This window comes from Populus trichocarpa, chromosome 12 (assembly GCF_000002775.5).
Source record: "Populus trichocarpa isolate Nisqually-1 chromosome 12, P.trichocarpa_v4.1, whole genome shotgun sequence".
Classification (NCBI taxonomy): Eukaryota; Viridiplantae; Streptophyta; class Magnoliopsida; order Malpighiales; family Salicaceae; genus Populus; species Populus trichocarpa.
Window position 1 is genome coordinate 2,785,636 of NC_037296.2, and position 17,229 is coordinate 2,802,864.

Here is a 17,229-nt window from a genome sequence, read left to right on the forward strand (position 1 = left end):
AGAGAAAAAAAAAATCTTTCTTATGGGTCAGAAATGTTTATGATATTTGTTTTTCTGTGACACAAGTTTTGACATGTGAAGTTACATCTAGACAGCAAAATCCAACTCCTTGGTTATTGAAACTTAGTGTAAAATCTAGATCATGGATTAATTTATATTAATTAAAATAATATTTTTTTTTAAATTAAGTTTTACCTGGATTAACTAGATCATAAATTAATTCATCAAATTATTTAAATTATATTGGTTCAACTTCCACTTGATTTTTTAAAAAAACCAACATGAAATAATCATTCTCCAATCAACCCGCTTGATGGAGTTTAATAGCTTGTTACTAAAAAATTTTAATTAAAAAAATTAGGACCAAACTTGAAAAATTAAAAAATTATAGGGGGTGAAATTGAAAATCATTTGTAATATAATAGAATATTTATAGATTTAAAAATAGTGGGGGTGAAATATAAAAAAAATATTGAGGGCTAATCCAATAGAATCAAACAAAAATAAAATTAAAATAGAGAATTAAACCAAAAAAATATAAAAAAAAAGTTAAAAAAAAGGATAAAAATTAAGACAACATCAATATAGGAAAAGGAAAAAAAAACATAGCAAATCTCTTAAACCTGGTTTAATCTCTAAAAGTCGCATCTCTTGAAATTTTTTACCTAAATTCAATTAAGAAACATAATTTTCAACCAATTTAATTTCAAATGATGAGATCGGTAGAAAAGTATTAATAAAAAAACTTGCAAAAAAACATAAAGAATGAAGATAAAATTTGATAGAAAAAACCCAAGAATGATGCAATTTAATGAAAAAAAATAAAAAAATAATCCCAAATAAAATAAACATCAATTAAAATAATAAGGACCAAATTATAAAGATTAAAAAAATCATAGGGGGTGAAAATGTAAACATCTGTAAAAACCAAGTAAACCTGAACAACATCCTTAACATGGTCAAATCTTAAAAATCTTACAATCTATGAAACCCTAGATTCGGGTTCTATTAATAAGTTTATTACAAGTTAATTTAAAAATATAAATTTAAAAAACTTATCAAAGCAAAAAAAATAACAAAAAAAGTCTCGAGCGAACTCTACAGCCAACTCGAGTCAACAAATCAAACACATGGTCTAGGACATGAAATTGAGATGACTCTATGAATAGAAAAGCTAAAAAAAACACTAACAACAAATATATTAATTTTTTTTTTCAAATTGGGCTAATCCTCCAGAACTATTACCTGGATCATGAGACTTACATGACCTTATCAAAGGCATACTTGAAAAAAAAAAGCAAGATTCTTAATCAAACAAATATTGAAGGATAAAATTGAGAATAAAAACATTAATAAAAAAACATTGCAAAACAAAAAAAAATAGCAATTAAAAAAATCAGAACTAAATTTGACATAAAAAACTAAATGAAATTAAATGTTTAGGTAAAAATCAAATCAAATTAAATTTTTAGGGATGAAATTGAAAAAAAAAAACAAATCCATTAAGAAAATGATTTAAAAATAGCAATTAAAAAAATTAAGACCAAATTTGACATAAAAATTAAAGAAAAATAAATACTTAGGGGTGGGATTGGAAAAGAGTAAATCAATCAAGAAAATGATTAAAAATAAAACAAATAGAAATTAAAATAATGAGGACTAAATTTGAAAACAAAATCAAAAAATCAAATGACTAGGGATAAAATCAAGAATAAAATCTAATTAGAAATAATAAATATAAATAAAACAATTACAAATAAGAGAAGAGAGACTGAATCAAAAGAAAAAATAAAATGAAGGGTTGATATGAATTTTTTCATGGCCAGCACGCAATTTGAGAAAGAAAGAAAAGGAAAAGAAAGAAGAAAAATAAAAGTAATTTCAAGCCAAATCACGCTGAACCACCATACATGCGCCATCCAAAGAGGAAAAGGATGTCGGGATGAATCAAATGATGCGGTGGAATCACGGTTATAATTGCCTGAGCCAGCCGCACGTGTCGCCAGAAGGTGGTGGAGCGACTAACTCGTACGAGGCACGTGTCAGCTGTTGTTTTATTTTATACGTTTTTTTTTGTGAAAAAATTGAAAATGTCTTTTGGACTAAACAATATTAACAAACAAACCATTGTGAAACTACAACCAAGTCCCTGAAACCAAGATTAAAAAACTCAAATTGTAAGGGCAATGTATTAATTCAATTGTTCTATAAAATATGAAAATACAAAAGATATTTTCTATGAATTATTTTATTCAAGAGTTGCATTAGGAATTTTTCTATGAATTAAAAAACGCAATTACCAAAATAACCATGTACAATTCTTAAAAGACATTACATCATGGTGAAAAAACCACCTTACCCTTAAAGCAAAGACAAAAGATAAAATGATCAAGGGACAAAATAATAATTATGTTATTATAATAAATAGTAATTTATATCTCAGGACATAATAATGTCGTTAAGGGGATTAATGTTTTGGGTAATTGTATAAATATTCAAATATGCATATTATGCTTGTAAAAAAAATAGAGATAGCGGGGCCAAATGAAATATGTCTCCGTATACCTTCTTGTTTTAAAATTACATAAATTCATTCTAGAATTATTCTAGAGATTGATTTCTTTTATATCTTTTTTTTCCTCCAACGAAACACACGTTTTAACCCCTTCTAAAAAACTATAATAAAATACTAACCAACATTGCCTTGTTTCCTTGTGTGAATGTTAATAAACAAATGTTAAATGAATGATAAATGGGTCCAATATTTTTTTTTCTTTCTTGAGATCAAGTTGTTCAAAGAAAATAGAAAAGTGTGGGTTGACTCCCAAAACCTCTTGGAAAGTCAATTGTAATTTTTATTTTTTTATTATTTATAATCTGATTTCTATGGAATTTTATAGTACCATAAATAATATACATTTAATTGGATTTGGAAAATATAGCCTCTTTTATTAAAATTAAATCTGGCCTTATATTATTTCTTTTCATATTATTATTATTGTTATTATTATTTCATCACAGGGCTTTTAAGAAAACTTCATTAAACCTAGAAATAGAAAGAGGACTTAGCTCTAATAAGGCTTCACCCTAAAATCTAGCCTGTCCTTTCCCAGCCCAACCCTAACCACCAATTACAGCCCAAACCCTAACCACCACCACCAGGTCCACCAGCACATAAATTTGCAAAACCCCAACACGCCACCCAAAAAGAGCACCAAGCAAAGGATATTATTGTACTTTAAACACAAATAAAAAATTAATGGGGGGTTCGTTAGAGACCAAGTTTTTGCAAGAACCAGTGCAGCTTTAACTTGTTTGGTATTATTTGCTAGGCTCCGGAAACCTGACCCGAATCATGAAGCATCAAAGAAAGCCCTTGAACATAAGAAGGAAATCAATAAGCGTTTGGGTCATTCCCTTATCCAAACAAACCCTTATGAGGGATGTATGTGTGTCAAAGTTTCTGTTGAAAAGTTTGGATTTCTTTTTTGCATTTTTTTTTGGGAGGTGTAGGAGGATTCTGTGAATCTTGGTTATAATGGAATATAGGGTTTGTTTTGGTTTATTGTTTTCTGGAGGATTTTGTGAATGTTGGTTATATGGTCAGATAATGGAACGAAGAATTTTATGAATTTGGATTATAAGGTTAGTTAATGGCCTATAGGCTTTGTTTTTGTTATGTGCTATTGGTTTTATTATATGCTTGAAATGTCATTTATCTACAAAATTTTGGGTTTTGTGTGTTATAGTGGGGTTGGGGTTGATATTGCAATGAGGGATGTGGGTGGCTTATTGTATGGAATATGGATTGGGGGGATTTGGGTGTTTTAGTGTAGACAGGTAATTTAAAAGTTTTTGGAACGTGGGGGAGTGACTTCTTGTGCTGAATAGGGAGTGTTTAAGTTTCTAGTTCTGTTGGGATGAATGAAGTTGTTTTGTGTTGGTGGAAACTAAGTTCATTTCTGATTGAGTTGTATATTAAGCTTTTGTACTGGAGCGCTAGAGTTTATGCCTCTGGGTTGATGTTATAGCATGCTTGAATTGTCATTTATTTGCAAAAAGTTTGAATTTTGTGTGATAATGGGATGAGGACTATGAGGTTAATACTGCAATGAGGGATGTGTGTGGTTTGGTGGGTTATTATAGGGAACAGTGATTGGGGAATCCGTGTGTTTTGGTGAAGATAGGTGCTTCAATCAGTTTTTGGGATGTTGAGGAGTGATTGCTCATGCCGAATGGGATATGATTAAATTTCAAGTTTTGTTGGATGGATGGAATTGTTTTGGGATGGTGGAAACTGGAGGCCAAGTTCATTTTTTATATATTGGAACTTTTGTACTGTTGTGTTGACCTCTGGGTTGGTGTTATAGTATTGTTGTCATTGTTTTTACAACCATAGACAATTATAATATTTTCTGGTGTCTTCAAACATGCCATTTGTTTTCTAGGCTGTCCATACTTTGTTGGCTGCTACCATGCAATAAATATCAGAGTTTCTAATGTCAACTAAATACATGAAAATATCCATCATACGGAGTAGATTTGAGTCTCTGCTATATCATAAACTAATGGCACATGATTAGTTACAGTTATGCGAGTCCACCTTTTTTGTTTGAAAATGAGACTATGTGAATGCTGATGGCTGCTATGTTCGGTAATAGACTTTTGCGTGACTGACTGGGACAGGTTCATAATTGGAAGAAATTAAATTTGAAGACTAGGCCTTGAACCAATATGATGGCTATATATATATATTAGTTCTTTCTATACCCGATGAAATTTGGATTTGAAAACCAACTTTTCAATTATGAAACCTTCTGATTGCGATTACTTTGTGGAAGATTTAAACTGCTTTGTAACAATCAAGCCTATCTTCTAAACACTATCCAATGTGGCCATGTTCTCATGTTGAAAATGTAATTGAGTGGAATAGAGGCTTTAGAATTTATGTTCGGTTTAATGGTTTATCAATATGCTGCAATTGTGTATTTTTATTTTTGGGTCAATTGGAGGATTGGAATCTATCAAGCAAGCTTTGTATGAATTGGTGATTCTTCCTCTACAAAAACCTGAGCTCTTCTCACATGGGAAACTTCTTGGTCCATAAAAGGGGGTTTTGTTATATGGACCTCCAGGCACCGGGAAGACCATGCTTGCAAAAGCTATTGTCAGAGAGTCTGGAGTTATTTTAAAAATATGAGGATCTCCAATCTGATGAGCAAGTGGTTCGATGATGCACAAAAGCTCGGTGAGTATAGATTGAACAATGATGATTTAAAATTATTGCTTTGTTATTCTAAAACTTGCTGTCACCCACTGATTATGTTGAGTGAATTTAGTTTCACTCTAATAATGGAAGCAAGGAAGTACTTTGTGAACATTCTTAACTAAGATTGAACATTCCTAACTTGTCCTTATTGAAGATCTGTATTAGCAGCAAGATTTTTTTGGATGCTCTATTAACTTTAAAAAATTGGGCACTGTAGCTTGCTTATCTAATGGATCTTACTCTGATGAATGAGATTGCGAAATGATCAAAATATTGGTATTTTTGTTGCTGTGTGGTATTTCTATATATCTTGCATCAGGGATATAACCAAAGTAACTGAATGGCATACATTCTTGCAATTGTGAAAGTGATCATTACTGTATTTTGCAACTACATCTTTGTGTTGAAACCATCCCTCATTACATTCTTTTCTGCATCTAAATCCATGCAAGTCCTGTTGGTTCTGTGCTGATTAGAAATAGACTTCGAAGTAATTAACTAAATTTGAGTAGTTGCTTTTTCGCTCCTATCGAAGCTTTCATAATCTGATTACTGTTGATTTTCTTCTATGCTGTTGCAGTGCTGTTGTTTTTAGCCTGGCTTATAAACTCCAGCCTGCTTTTATATTAATTGACGAGGTTGACAGTTTTCTGGGGCAGCGTCGTACTACAGACCATGAGGCATTAACCAATATGAAGACTAAGTTCATGGCATTATGGAATGGGTTTACTATATATAGATCGTTTGTTCTTACTCTTGAAACAACTCCTATATTTGTGCAGTCTTTTTATACAGTGACTTGCTAGAATGTGTTTTATGTAAGATTTGTGAAAGTGATTTATTCATGGGCCTGGCCTGGGTGGACTCAGTGATAATATTCTTACAGAGAATGCACAAGAGATGGTACTTGCTGGAACCAGCCGACCTTGAGAACTCGATGAAGCAATCCTTCAGCATCTTCCTCAGCCTTTGAAATTGGGATACCTAATCAAAGAGAGAGGGCTGAGATCCTGAAGGTCGTTTTGAAAAGGGGAGAAAATCGAAAGCAAAATTGACTTTGACTACATAGCAAGTTTTTGTGAGAGCTATACTAGTTCAGATTTTCTTGAACCTTGCAAGAAAGTAGCTTATTTTCCTATTAGGGACTTATTGGGTAAGGAGAACAAGGGAAACAAAATCTAGAGTAAGTATATATTTATCATCGTGCTGTTCCATGCTTCCATCAGTTATTTATAACATATTGAACAATATAATTCTCACCTATGATTTGTTATAATCGCAGCTAATTCTTCAAGGCATTTTTATTGATTTGTAATATTTGCATAGAAATCCCATGCATGCCTGAAGGTGTCATGGAAAAGTTTTGGTAATTGTTGCCTGTTGTGCTCTATCCAAAACCAATGACTTCCATTGCAATGGATAGAAGACAGTATGGTTCCTCATGAGAAGTAGAAGAAAGTAAACAAAGTGTTGTTATGAACTACAAGGGATAGCTATTGGTGTTAAAAAATATTAACTGGAGGATTTTTTTAACCCTTTATTGAGTTTCTTCATTGGGATTCTTTCTCAGGCACCAAGGCCATTGTCCCAGTCAGACTTGCAGAGAGTTCTTGGCACATCAACTAAGACCAGGGTTGCTGCAAATGAGTACAGTAGTTCAAGCTCACATTCACCTAGGTGGCCAGGTAGTCAGATGACTACCAGGTTCAAGCCATAACTAATAAGCTCTCTACACTCATAGTATCTCAAATTTTGAATCTTCAGTCGGATAATCAGGACCCTTGAAATATTCATTTGTTTTTTCTTAATATCAGGCCAAGACAAATTGTATTTTAAATTATTTTAATGTTTTTCCTATTCTGAAATGCTCTAAGTAGAATATGTTGTTTTTAGGCAACTCAGAATTGCAGATTTGCTGTAGCATAGAGCTCTTAACGTGGTATTAATATCTATCTTGCTTTTCTTTTGCTTTAGATATAAACTTGCCAATCACCGATGTTGACTGATTTTGTTGATGATTTTGTCTGTGTCAGAGTTGTGGAACATTGTTTGTCCATGTTGATATGGGTTTCTTACACTTTTTAATAGTCATTTATGACTTACAAGTTATAGAATTACTCTATTTTGCTTGCAAATATTGCTGCTGTTGTGAGAACAGAATTGTTTTAATTCTTATAAATCTATTAATAAAATTTAAAATACTCCAAGAAAGGGAGATTGATTTAAGTGATCAAGAATAAGGAAATGAACACATAAAAAAAGAACCTAAAACATAATGATTTTATAGTTTACACAAACTATTGCTTGCATACATGGAATCTTTTTCATAGAAGTAACACCAATTAACCTTGATGAAAAAAATAAAATAAAGTAAAGTAAAGGGAATCCAATACTATGAATCTGCCACCCTAGTGTTGTTTCCGTGTCAAATCAACATGATATCTTGTTTGTACTGCAAAATTAGAAAGGTAACACTGATCAAATAAATTGTAGAGAAAAGATAGCTTAACAAAAACTGTGAATATAAAATTTGAAAACTCAAATGCTTGCAAAACTTACTTGAAAATATCAATTGCATTATTTAGTTTCTTCGAGCACCACGTCTGCCAACTTTCTTCTTTGTTTTCTTTCTCTTGAGATTCCATATATCTTCAACCATCCTAAAAAACCATGAAGGTTTTTTTGTTCTGAACACAACGTATCCTGTTGCAACTCCAAACACAAACCCACATCCATACCCTATTGTCACAGCTTTCCATCCAAATCCATCTCCAAACAATGTTGAATCATCTCCTTCATCAAAGCTTGATGGCGGCAATGATGGTGCCTCATCACCGTAACATTGTTTTAGTACTTGAAATCCACATAAACCCCAGTTTCCTTCAAATGAGCTTGCATTAAAGGTGTTGAACTGCTTTCAACTTGGTATGCGGCCCTCGAGTCGGTTATGTGAAAGGTTTAGGATTGCAAGAAATGTTAGACCCCCCAGCTGCGTTGGAATCCTTCCTGTAAGCAGATTTGTGTTGAATATTAAACTCAATCTAGATGGTCAAGGAAGGCAACCACCAGCTGCCACCGACCAGCCGCCAGCCACCAGCTGCATGCCGCCTTCACACCACCGTCCACAGCCGCCTTCACACTTGAAGGTTGAATTATCTTGTTTTGAATTCGTGTATAAATAACAAGCTAAGCTTATGTTATTCTGTGTGGAGAGAGTAGAGAGAAACACTAGAGAGAAAGAGAGAGGGCGTGTATTGTATTAAGCTTTTGTGTTAATTAATTGTAAGCTTCTGTTCTTGTAATAAAACAGTGTGTTTTATCCCCTCCGAGTGTTTCAAAGCCACCACCAGTGGTTTCTCCCACCAACAATTGGTATCAGAGCCCCGTTCGTCAGAAAACAGAAGTGTTTTTGGTAGATATCCGAATTTTCAAAGTTGTCCAAAACAAGTTTTGATCATTCCAACGTGTAGAGCTCATCCATACGAACTCACTGCCGCAAAAATCAGCTCAATCGGACACCGGGGTGAGCTACACGCGCCGACTGAAGATCCGGTGACTGTAGCCCAGTCGCACCCACGCGCGCCAGAGGAAGAAGACGAGTGACGTCCACGCGCGCCATATTTGAGCCGTTGAAGTCGCGCCGAGCCGAGCCGAGCCTCGCCTCAAGCCAAGCCTCCAGCCGCGCCGAAGAATATTCCCAAGAATATTCCCTTTTCAAGCCTAGCCGCTAAGCCGAGCCGCTATTAGCCGCAGCCGAGCCGATAGAATATTCCACAGAATATTCCCGGTTCAACCCAGCGAACCGCCCGACGCCCAGAATTGGTGTTTTGACCGGTTCACCCATTTGCTGACCTGATTGCTACAAAGTCAGACCGGTTCCCGACTATTTCGACCATTCCGGATCGATCTACAGTGTCGGTTTTGCCAAATTCAACTCCTAGAAGGAGATATAGTCATTCCAAGAGCAAAATGACTACAGAAAGTACACAAACACTCATCCCGAAGCTGACCAAAGACAACTATGATAGTTGGTGCATCAGATTAAAGGCATTCCTTGGTTCACAAGAGTGTTTGGAGATTGTACACTATGGTTATGATGAACCAGAGTCCAAAGAAGAAGAAGATGCTTTACAAGAGGCACATAAGCAAGCCCTGAAAGTCAACAGAAAGAAGGACAACAAAGCAAAGACCATCATCTACCAAGGTCTTGATGAAGATACATTCGAGATCATAGCTTCCGCTGAAACATCACATGATATATGGGAGGCTCTCCAGCAAAAGTACAAAGGTGCTGACAGAATCAAGAAGATTCGTCTTCAATCTTTGCGAGGTGAATTTGAGTTATTGCAAATGAAGTCATCAGAATCTATTTCTGATTATCACACAAGGATTATGGTGATAGTCAATCAGATGAGGAGAAATGGAGAAGCCATCATAGATTCTCGAATTACTGAGAAAATTTTGAGATCCCTAGATCCAAAATTTGATTTTGTTGTTGTCGCTATTGAAGAGTCCAAGGAAGTGGACAAGTTGACAGTTGATGAGCTTATGAGTTCTTTGCAAGCTCATGAGCAGAAGATTGTAAAGCGAAATGGAGATAAGGCCATCGAGCATGCCTTACAAGCAAAGTTGTCGCTCAAAGACAGATATGAGCAAGGGGAGACTTCAACAAGTGGATATACCACTCAAACAGGAAGTCAACAATCCAGAGGAGGATTCCAGAGATTCCAAGGAAGAGGTTCTTGGAATACAAGCTTTAGAGGAAGAGGTGGTAGAAACACCACCAGAGGAGGTAGAGGACAACAAGCATTCACTCATAGAGGAAGAGGAGGCGGTTACAATAACCGTGACAAAAGGAATATCCAATGTTATAGTTGCAATCAATTTGGGCACTATAGCACTGAATGCAGAAGGAAAGCTCCGTTGGAGATACGTGAGCAAGCCAACTATGCAGAGAAGGATGACATAGAAGCTGCATTTCTTGTCCAACAAGAACTTGGCGAGAAACAGGAAAATATATGGTATCTAGATACTGGAGCCAGCAATCACATGTGCGGTTACCGAGAGTTATTTAGTGATCTAGATGAGACCAAGCAAGGTCTAGTTACTTTTGGAGATACCTCAAAGGTTCCATTCAAAGGTAAAGGCAGCATCCCAATCAAGTTGAAGAACGGCGATTCCAGCTACATCGCCAATGTCTATTATGTCCCAGCCATAAAGCAGAACCTGATCAGCTTAGGTCAACTTTTGGAGAGAGGATATACTTTTTACTCGAAGAATTGTCATCTGACAATTAGAGACAACAATTGGAGATTAATGGCCTATGTGAAAATGTCCAAGAATAGGATGTTTCCTTTGAACATCCAGTATGATGCAGCAAGGTGTTTGAGTGCCATCACCAACAGTGAAGAATGGCTCTGGCACCTGAGGCTTGGACATCTGAATTTCACGAGCTTGAAGATGCTAGCAAGCAAGAAGATGGTCAAAGGTATGCCTCACATTGATCATCCAGATGAAGTCTGTGAAAGTTGTGTCCTCAGCAAACATCACAGATCTAGTTTTGCCAAAGAAGTCAACTGGAACGCAAAGAGGCCACTGGAGTTAGTACACACAGATGTGTGTGGCCCAATAACGCCTATGTCGACTGGACAAAATAGGTACTTCCTCACTTTTATTGATGATTTTAGTAGAAAGACGTGGATATACTTTCTGAAGAGGAAGTCAGAAGTATTCAATTGTTTTAAAGATTTTAAAGCAATTGTGGAGAAGCAAAGTGGCTACATGATCAGAACAGTGAGATCTGATCAAGGTGGAGAATATACAGCAAACGACTTTGAAGCCTATTGTACACAACAAGGCATCAGACATCAGACAACACCAGCTTATACACCACAGCTGAATGGTGTAGCTGAAAGAAAGAATCGCACGATTCTTGACATGGCAAGAAGTCTGCTCAAAGCAAAGAAGTTGCCCAAGCAATACTGGGCTGAAGCTGTATCATGTGCAGTGTATCTACTGAATCGCTGCCCAACCAGAAGTTTGCAAGGAGTCATTCCAGAAGAAGCATGGAGTGGTCACAAACCAAGTGTTACTCATCTACGAGTCTTTGGTTGTGTGGCATATGCAAAGATCCCAGATGCAAGAAGGAGAAAACTCGATGATAAAAGCGAGAGATGCATCTTTGTGGGATATGGTGAAAAAAGGATGGGATACAAGCTGTATAATCCCATCACGAAGAAGGTGATTATGAGTAGAGATGTTATCTTTGAAGAAGATAAATCTTGGGAATGGAATGATGATCAAGAAGCAGTCAAATGGATCAATATGGATTTGATCCTTGAAGGTGAAGAAGTACCAACAGTACTTGTCGAAGAACCGATTGTACCAGCAGCTGAACCACAAAGTCCGGTACACAGATTCCCTGTATTCAACAGGAGGAACACACCAGGAGCATCATCATCAACACCACCATCAGCATCCTCATCAGAAGAACCAAGAAGGATGAGAAATCTTGAAGAGCTGTACGATGCCACTCAAGTAATGGAAGATACAAATTTGTTTTGTTTCTTTGCAGATAGTGACCCATTAAGCTTCAATGAAGCTGTCACAGAAGAGAAATGGATTAAAGCAATGGATGAAGAAATACATGCCATTGAGAAGAATGATACCTGGAAGCTGACTTATCTACCAGAAAACAAGAAAGCAATAGGTGTCAAATGGGTTTACAAGACAAAGAAAAATGCAAAAGGAGAAGTGCAAAGATACAAAGCCAGATTAGTGGCTAAAGGCTACAAACAGAGAGAAGGCATTGACTATGGAGAAGTATTTGCTCCAGTAGCCCGGCTAGAGACAATCAGACTGATGATCTCACTAGCTGCACAACATAGATGGAAGATCTATCAACTCGATGTGAAGTCAGCATTTCTGAATGGCTTCCTAGAAGAAGAGATCTATGTTGAACAACCACTTGGATACATTGAAGCTGAAAATAAAGGCAAAGTATACAAGTTGAAGAAAGCTCTCTACGGTTTGAAGCAAGCTCCGCGTGCTTGGAATACCAGAATTGACAGGTATTTTCAAGATAATGGATTTGAGAAATGTCCATATGAACACGCCATATATGTGAAGAAAGGAGCAAATGGCAGCATCTTATTTGCGTGCCTGTATGTTGATGATTTGATATTCACCGGCAACAACCCTACCATGTTTGACGACTTCAAACAAAACATGGTACATGAGTTTGAGATGACTGACATTGGTCTAATGTCACATTTTCTTGGCTTGGAAGTAACGCAGAAAGAAGAAGGGATTTTTGTATCCCAAAGCGGTTACGCCAAAGATATTCTTGAAAGGTTCAAGATGGAAAGCTGCAATCCGGTATCAACTCCAGTTGAGAATGGAGTGGAATTGAGGAAGAGTAAGGTTGGAAATGTTGATCCAACTTACTTCAAAAGCTTAGTAGGAAGCTTAAGGTACTTGACATGTACCAGACCGGATATACTCTACGGAGTCGGACTCGTCAGCAGATACATGGAGACGCCAGACCAGTCTCATTTGAATGCAGCCAAGAGAATTCTTCGCTACATCAAAGGCACAATGAATGAAGGTATGTTTTATACCTCAAGTAAAGACTTTAATCTTGTAGGCTACTCGGATAGTGATTGGGGTAGAGATTTGGATGAAAGGAAAAGCACAACAGGGTTTGTCTTTTTCATGGGAGACACATCTTTCACATGGTCATCCAAGAAGCAATCGATTGTAACATTATCAAGCTGTGAAGCTGAGTATGTTGCTGCCAACTCAGCCGTATGCCACTCAATATGGTTAAGGAATATGCTGAAGTTTTTGGGATTTCCTCAAGAAAATCCTACGGAGATTTATATTGACAATCGATCAGCAATCGCATTGGCAAAGAACCCAGTGTATCATAAGAGGAGCAAACACATTGATACACGTCATCACTTTATCCGGGAACATGTGAAGAATGAAGAAGTCCAACTGATATCTTGCAACACAAATGATCAAGTTGCTGACATCTTCACAAAGCCATTAAAAGGAGAAGTATTTATCCGATTAAAGTTCATGCTTGGCATGACATCCCTCGATTGAGTTTAAAGGGGAGATTTGTTGAATATTAAACTCAATCTAGATGGTCAAGGAAGGCAACCACCAGCTGCCACCGACCAGCCGCCAGCCACCAGCTGCATGCCGCCTTCACACCACCGTCCACAGCCGCCTTCACACTTGAAGGTTGAATTATCTTGTTTTGAATTCGTGTATAAATAACAAGCTAAGCTTATGTTATTCTGTGTGGAGAGAGTAGAGAGAAACACTAGAGAGAAAGAGAGAGGGCGTGTATTGTATTAAGCTTTTGTGTTAATTAATTGTAAGCTTCTGTTCTTGTAATAAAACAGTGTGTTTTATCCCCTCCGAGTGGTTCAAAGCCACCACCAGTGGTTTCTCCCACCAACAATTTGAAGATAGATCTAATGATTCCAAATTGTTCAAATTTTCTAATGATGATTGGATATGACCTGTAAGGAAATTATAAGAAAGGTTGAGCTGATGGAGTGCTTTAAGCTTTCCGATCGCTTTTGGAATCTCTCCGGTGAAATTGTTATTTGACAAATCAAGTACTTTGATAGTACTTCGGATCTTCGTAAACTCAATTTCTACACCTTTCCATGTCATTTCTATGGAATAGTCATAGCCAGTGTAATTTGTTGTCCCCATGTAAACCATGTTTTGATCCGAGGCCATCATTGCTTCAAGGCTATTGAAATACCCAGTTGGCAATGGCCCACTAAAATTGTTGTCAGAGATGTCAAGAATCCGTAATATAGAGAAGGAATTATATGCAATCGGACCCTTCACAAAACCTTGGAGTTTATTGGATTTTAGGACAAGAACTTGCAGCTCTGGAAGCGTTTCTAGAAAGTAGGGAAATGTATCCTCAATCTTATTGTTGCCAAGATCAATAACTTCCAACATTGTGCAGTTGATGATAGACAGTGGTATTTTCCCTTCTAATTCATTTCCATTGAGGTTGAGATATTCCAAGCTATTATCCTTTGAAAATATTGAAGGGATAATGCCTTGAAGTTTGTTCATGCCAAGATGCAATACTGAGAGCATGTTGCTGAAGTTCCCCAAACATAGTGGCGTAGAACCACTCAAGCTATTGTTGGACAAGTCCAGGACTAGAAGGCATCTCAGCTTGCAAATAGAAGAAGAAATCTCACCTGTTAATTTACTATTGGACGCAAGAATAAGGGCTGTCAAGTTCTCTTGATTGGAAATCGAACTTGGGATCGGACCATGCAAGTGGTTATTGCTCAAATCAAGGAATCTCAAAGAATTGTGTTGGAATTCACTTATATTGCCTATGAGATTATTGTTATGAAGGTCAAGATTTTGTAAAGAAGGAAGAGCGAAAAAAGAGGATGGTATTGTTCCATTGAACAAGTTATTGGATAAATATAGAGATTGTAGATTTGAAAGGGTATTTAATTGAGAATGAATAGAGCCTACTAGTTGATTATTGGATAAATCTAAATCTGAAAGATTGACTAGGCTACCTAAAGAATCTGGAACTTGACCCATAAATTTATTGGAACCGAGAAACAAGGAACGAAGGTGAACAAGGTTTCCAAATGATGATGGGATCTGACCGCTCAAATTGTTACGTGAGAGGTCTAAAAAGGTGAGCTGTGTGACAATACTAAGTGATGATATGATCTGACCACGCAAATTGACTAGGCTACCCAAAGAATCTGGAACTTGACCCATAAATTTATTGGAAGAGAGACACAAGTAACGAAGTTGTACAAGGTTTCCAAGTGATGATGGGATCTGACCGCTCAAATTGTTATTTGAGAGGTCTAAAAAGGTGAGCTGTGTGAGATTACCAAGTGATGATGGGATCTGACTGATCAAATTGTTACCTGAGAGGTCTAAATAGGTGAGCTGTGTGAGATTACCGAGTGATGATGTGATTTGACTGTTCAAATTGTTACCTGAGATGACTAAATAGGTGAGCTGTGTGAGATTACCGAGTGATGATACGATTTGACCGTTCAAATTGTTACCTGAAAGGTCTAAATAAGTGAGCTGTATGAGATTACTAAGTGAATGGATTCCTTGCAATCTACAGTAAATGAGTTTCAGTGATGACAGAGAAGAGGACAGATTCCTCAAGGAATCGGGAACAAGTAGTGACATGTCTACCCAACTCAAGTCGAGTTCTCTAAGCTTGGTTAGGTTTCGAACAAGCTTGTCAAAAGAAATTGGTTCTAGACTCAGATAGACATTGTCAGAGAGATCAAGTGAAACCAACTCAGTGAGTTGATCAAAATCATGTGGAATTGGACCAGTAAGATTGTTCCCTCCAAGACCCAAGTACTGCAGGTGCTTAAATTTCCCCATTGAGGATATGAGTTTTCCTTGCAATCCACAGGCAGTGAGTTTGAGTGATGACAGAGAAGAAGACAGATTCATCAAGGAATCGGGAACAAGTAGTGACATGTCTACTGAACTCAAATCGAGTTCTCTAAGCTTGGTTAGGTTTCGAACAAGCTTGTCAAAAGAAATTGGTTCTAGACTTAGACCGTAGTTCAAAGAGAGATCAAGAGAAACCAATTTGGAGAGGTGAGAGACTTCTGATGGAACTTGGCCTGCAAGAACTGAACCACTGAGGTTAAGATGTGTTAGACTGGAGAACTGGCCAAATCGAGAAGAAATATGAGAGGAGTTGAAATCATTGAAAGAGAGGTCGAGGTTCTGAAGATGATGGAGAGAGAAGAGAGAATTATTGGGAAGGAGGGTGCCGTAAAGCATGCTGCAAGAGAGGTCCAATCCAGTGACATGCCCGGTTTTCAGGTCACAAGTGACCCCATCCCACAAGCAGCAGCCTGTACCCTCTTTCCATGACTCTGTTTTTGGAAAGGGATATTGACAATAGTCCTCCGACGAAGCAGATCTACTGATGGAGAAAGATTGTTTGAATTGAAGGAGAGAAAGAGATTGGTAATTTGAGGAGAGTGGAGATGAAATTGTTGAATGGAAATGGAAGAGAAACAGAATGAAAGACAGAGATTGAGAGAGGGACAGCGGTAAAAACCCCATGTTTGGCTGGCGTTACAGGATTCAAAGTATATTTGGGAGAGATGAGGAATGAAGAAAGACATTATGAGTAGTATTTATAGACAAACTAATCTTGGATTGTATACAGACATAGGAAGTGTAAAACATGTAAAGACGAAATCAAATCTCAAGTACAAGAGTGAGTGAGTGTTGGAAACGCGGCAATATGAGCACGTTTGGAAACGCAGCTGCGGCTGCACCTGTGTTTCTAAAAAAATTAAATTTATTTTTTTACTAAAATTTAATATGATTTGTATGTTTTAGATCGTTTTAATATATACTGATATCAAAAATGATTTTTAAAAAATAAAAAAACATCATTTGCATGCATTTTAGCACGAAAAGTTATTTGAAAAGCACCCGTAACCACACTGCCAAATATACTCCATTGACTTAATTAATTAATGGAAACGCGGCAAAATATATCAAACAAGTTTCCTTGTTGACTTCAAATTGTGCAGACTTCAAATTGTGCAAACTGAATTGTTGTTTCTTGGCAAAGTAATAATTAAAAATAATAATTACGCAAAGCAATGACTTTGCACTTATATATCGTTTCTCCTGACCCAAAAGTATAACAATTTAAAAATCGTGACAGCTTAATTTGAATGTTCAGAGATGTTTTTCCAAATTGAACAAAATCTGTTTCCTGAAATTAATTTAATTTAATTAAAAAACAAAATTTATTTTTAAAAAGTTTGATTCAAGATGAAATAAAAAAGTCCGAGTTAATCTTTGTTACTTTCAAAATTATAGAAAAAACTCATATAGAACAAATACAAAAAAAAAAAACAAAATATCGGTGGATAAAATTAAAA

The 17,229-nt window shown here is 36.4% G+C and overlaps 1 protein-coding gene and 1 long non-coding RNA gene across 2 annotated transcripts in view; one reads left to right on the plus strand and one right to left on the minus strand.

Moving 5' to 3' along the window:
• The first annotated feature begins 3,094 nt into the window (after window positions 1-3,094).
• LOC18103211 (uncharacterized) lies at window positions 3,095-7,272 on the plus strand. The gene is made up of 3 exons (XR_008056889.1): window positions 3,095-5,248; window positions 5,850-6,452; window positions 6,840-7,272. It is a non-coding gene; the product is annotated as an uncharacterized LOC18103211 (long non-coding RNA).
• Window positions 7,273-13,645: 6,373 nt separating this feature from the next.
• Window positions 13,646-17,229, minus strand: part of LOC127904104 (receptor-like protein 6) — a 46,312-nt gene continuing 42,728 nt past the window's right edge. Inside the window, exons 3-4 of the mRNA XM_052446055.1 lie at window positions 15,101-15,676; window positions 13,646-14,914 (exon numbers count right to left, since the gene is read on the minus strand). Coding sequence (XP_052302015.1) covers window positions 13,646-14,914; window positions 15,101-15,676 — 1,845 coding nt within the window. The remainder of the gene's footprint in view (window positions 14,915-15,100; window positions 15,677-17,229) is intronic.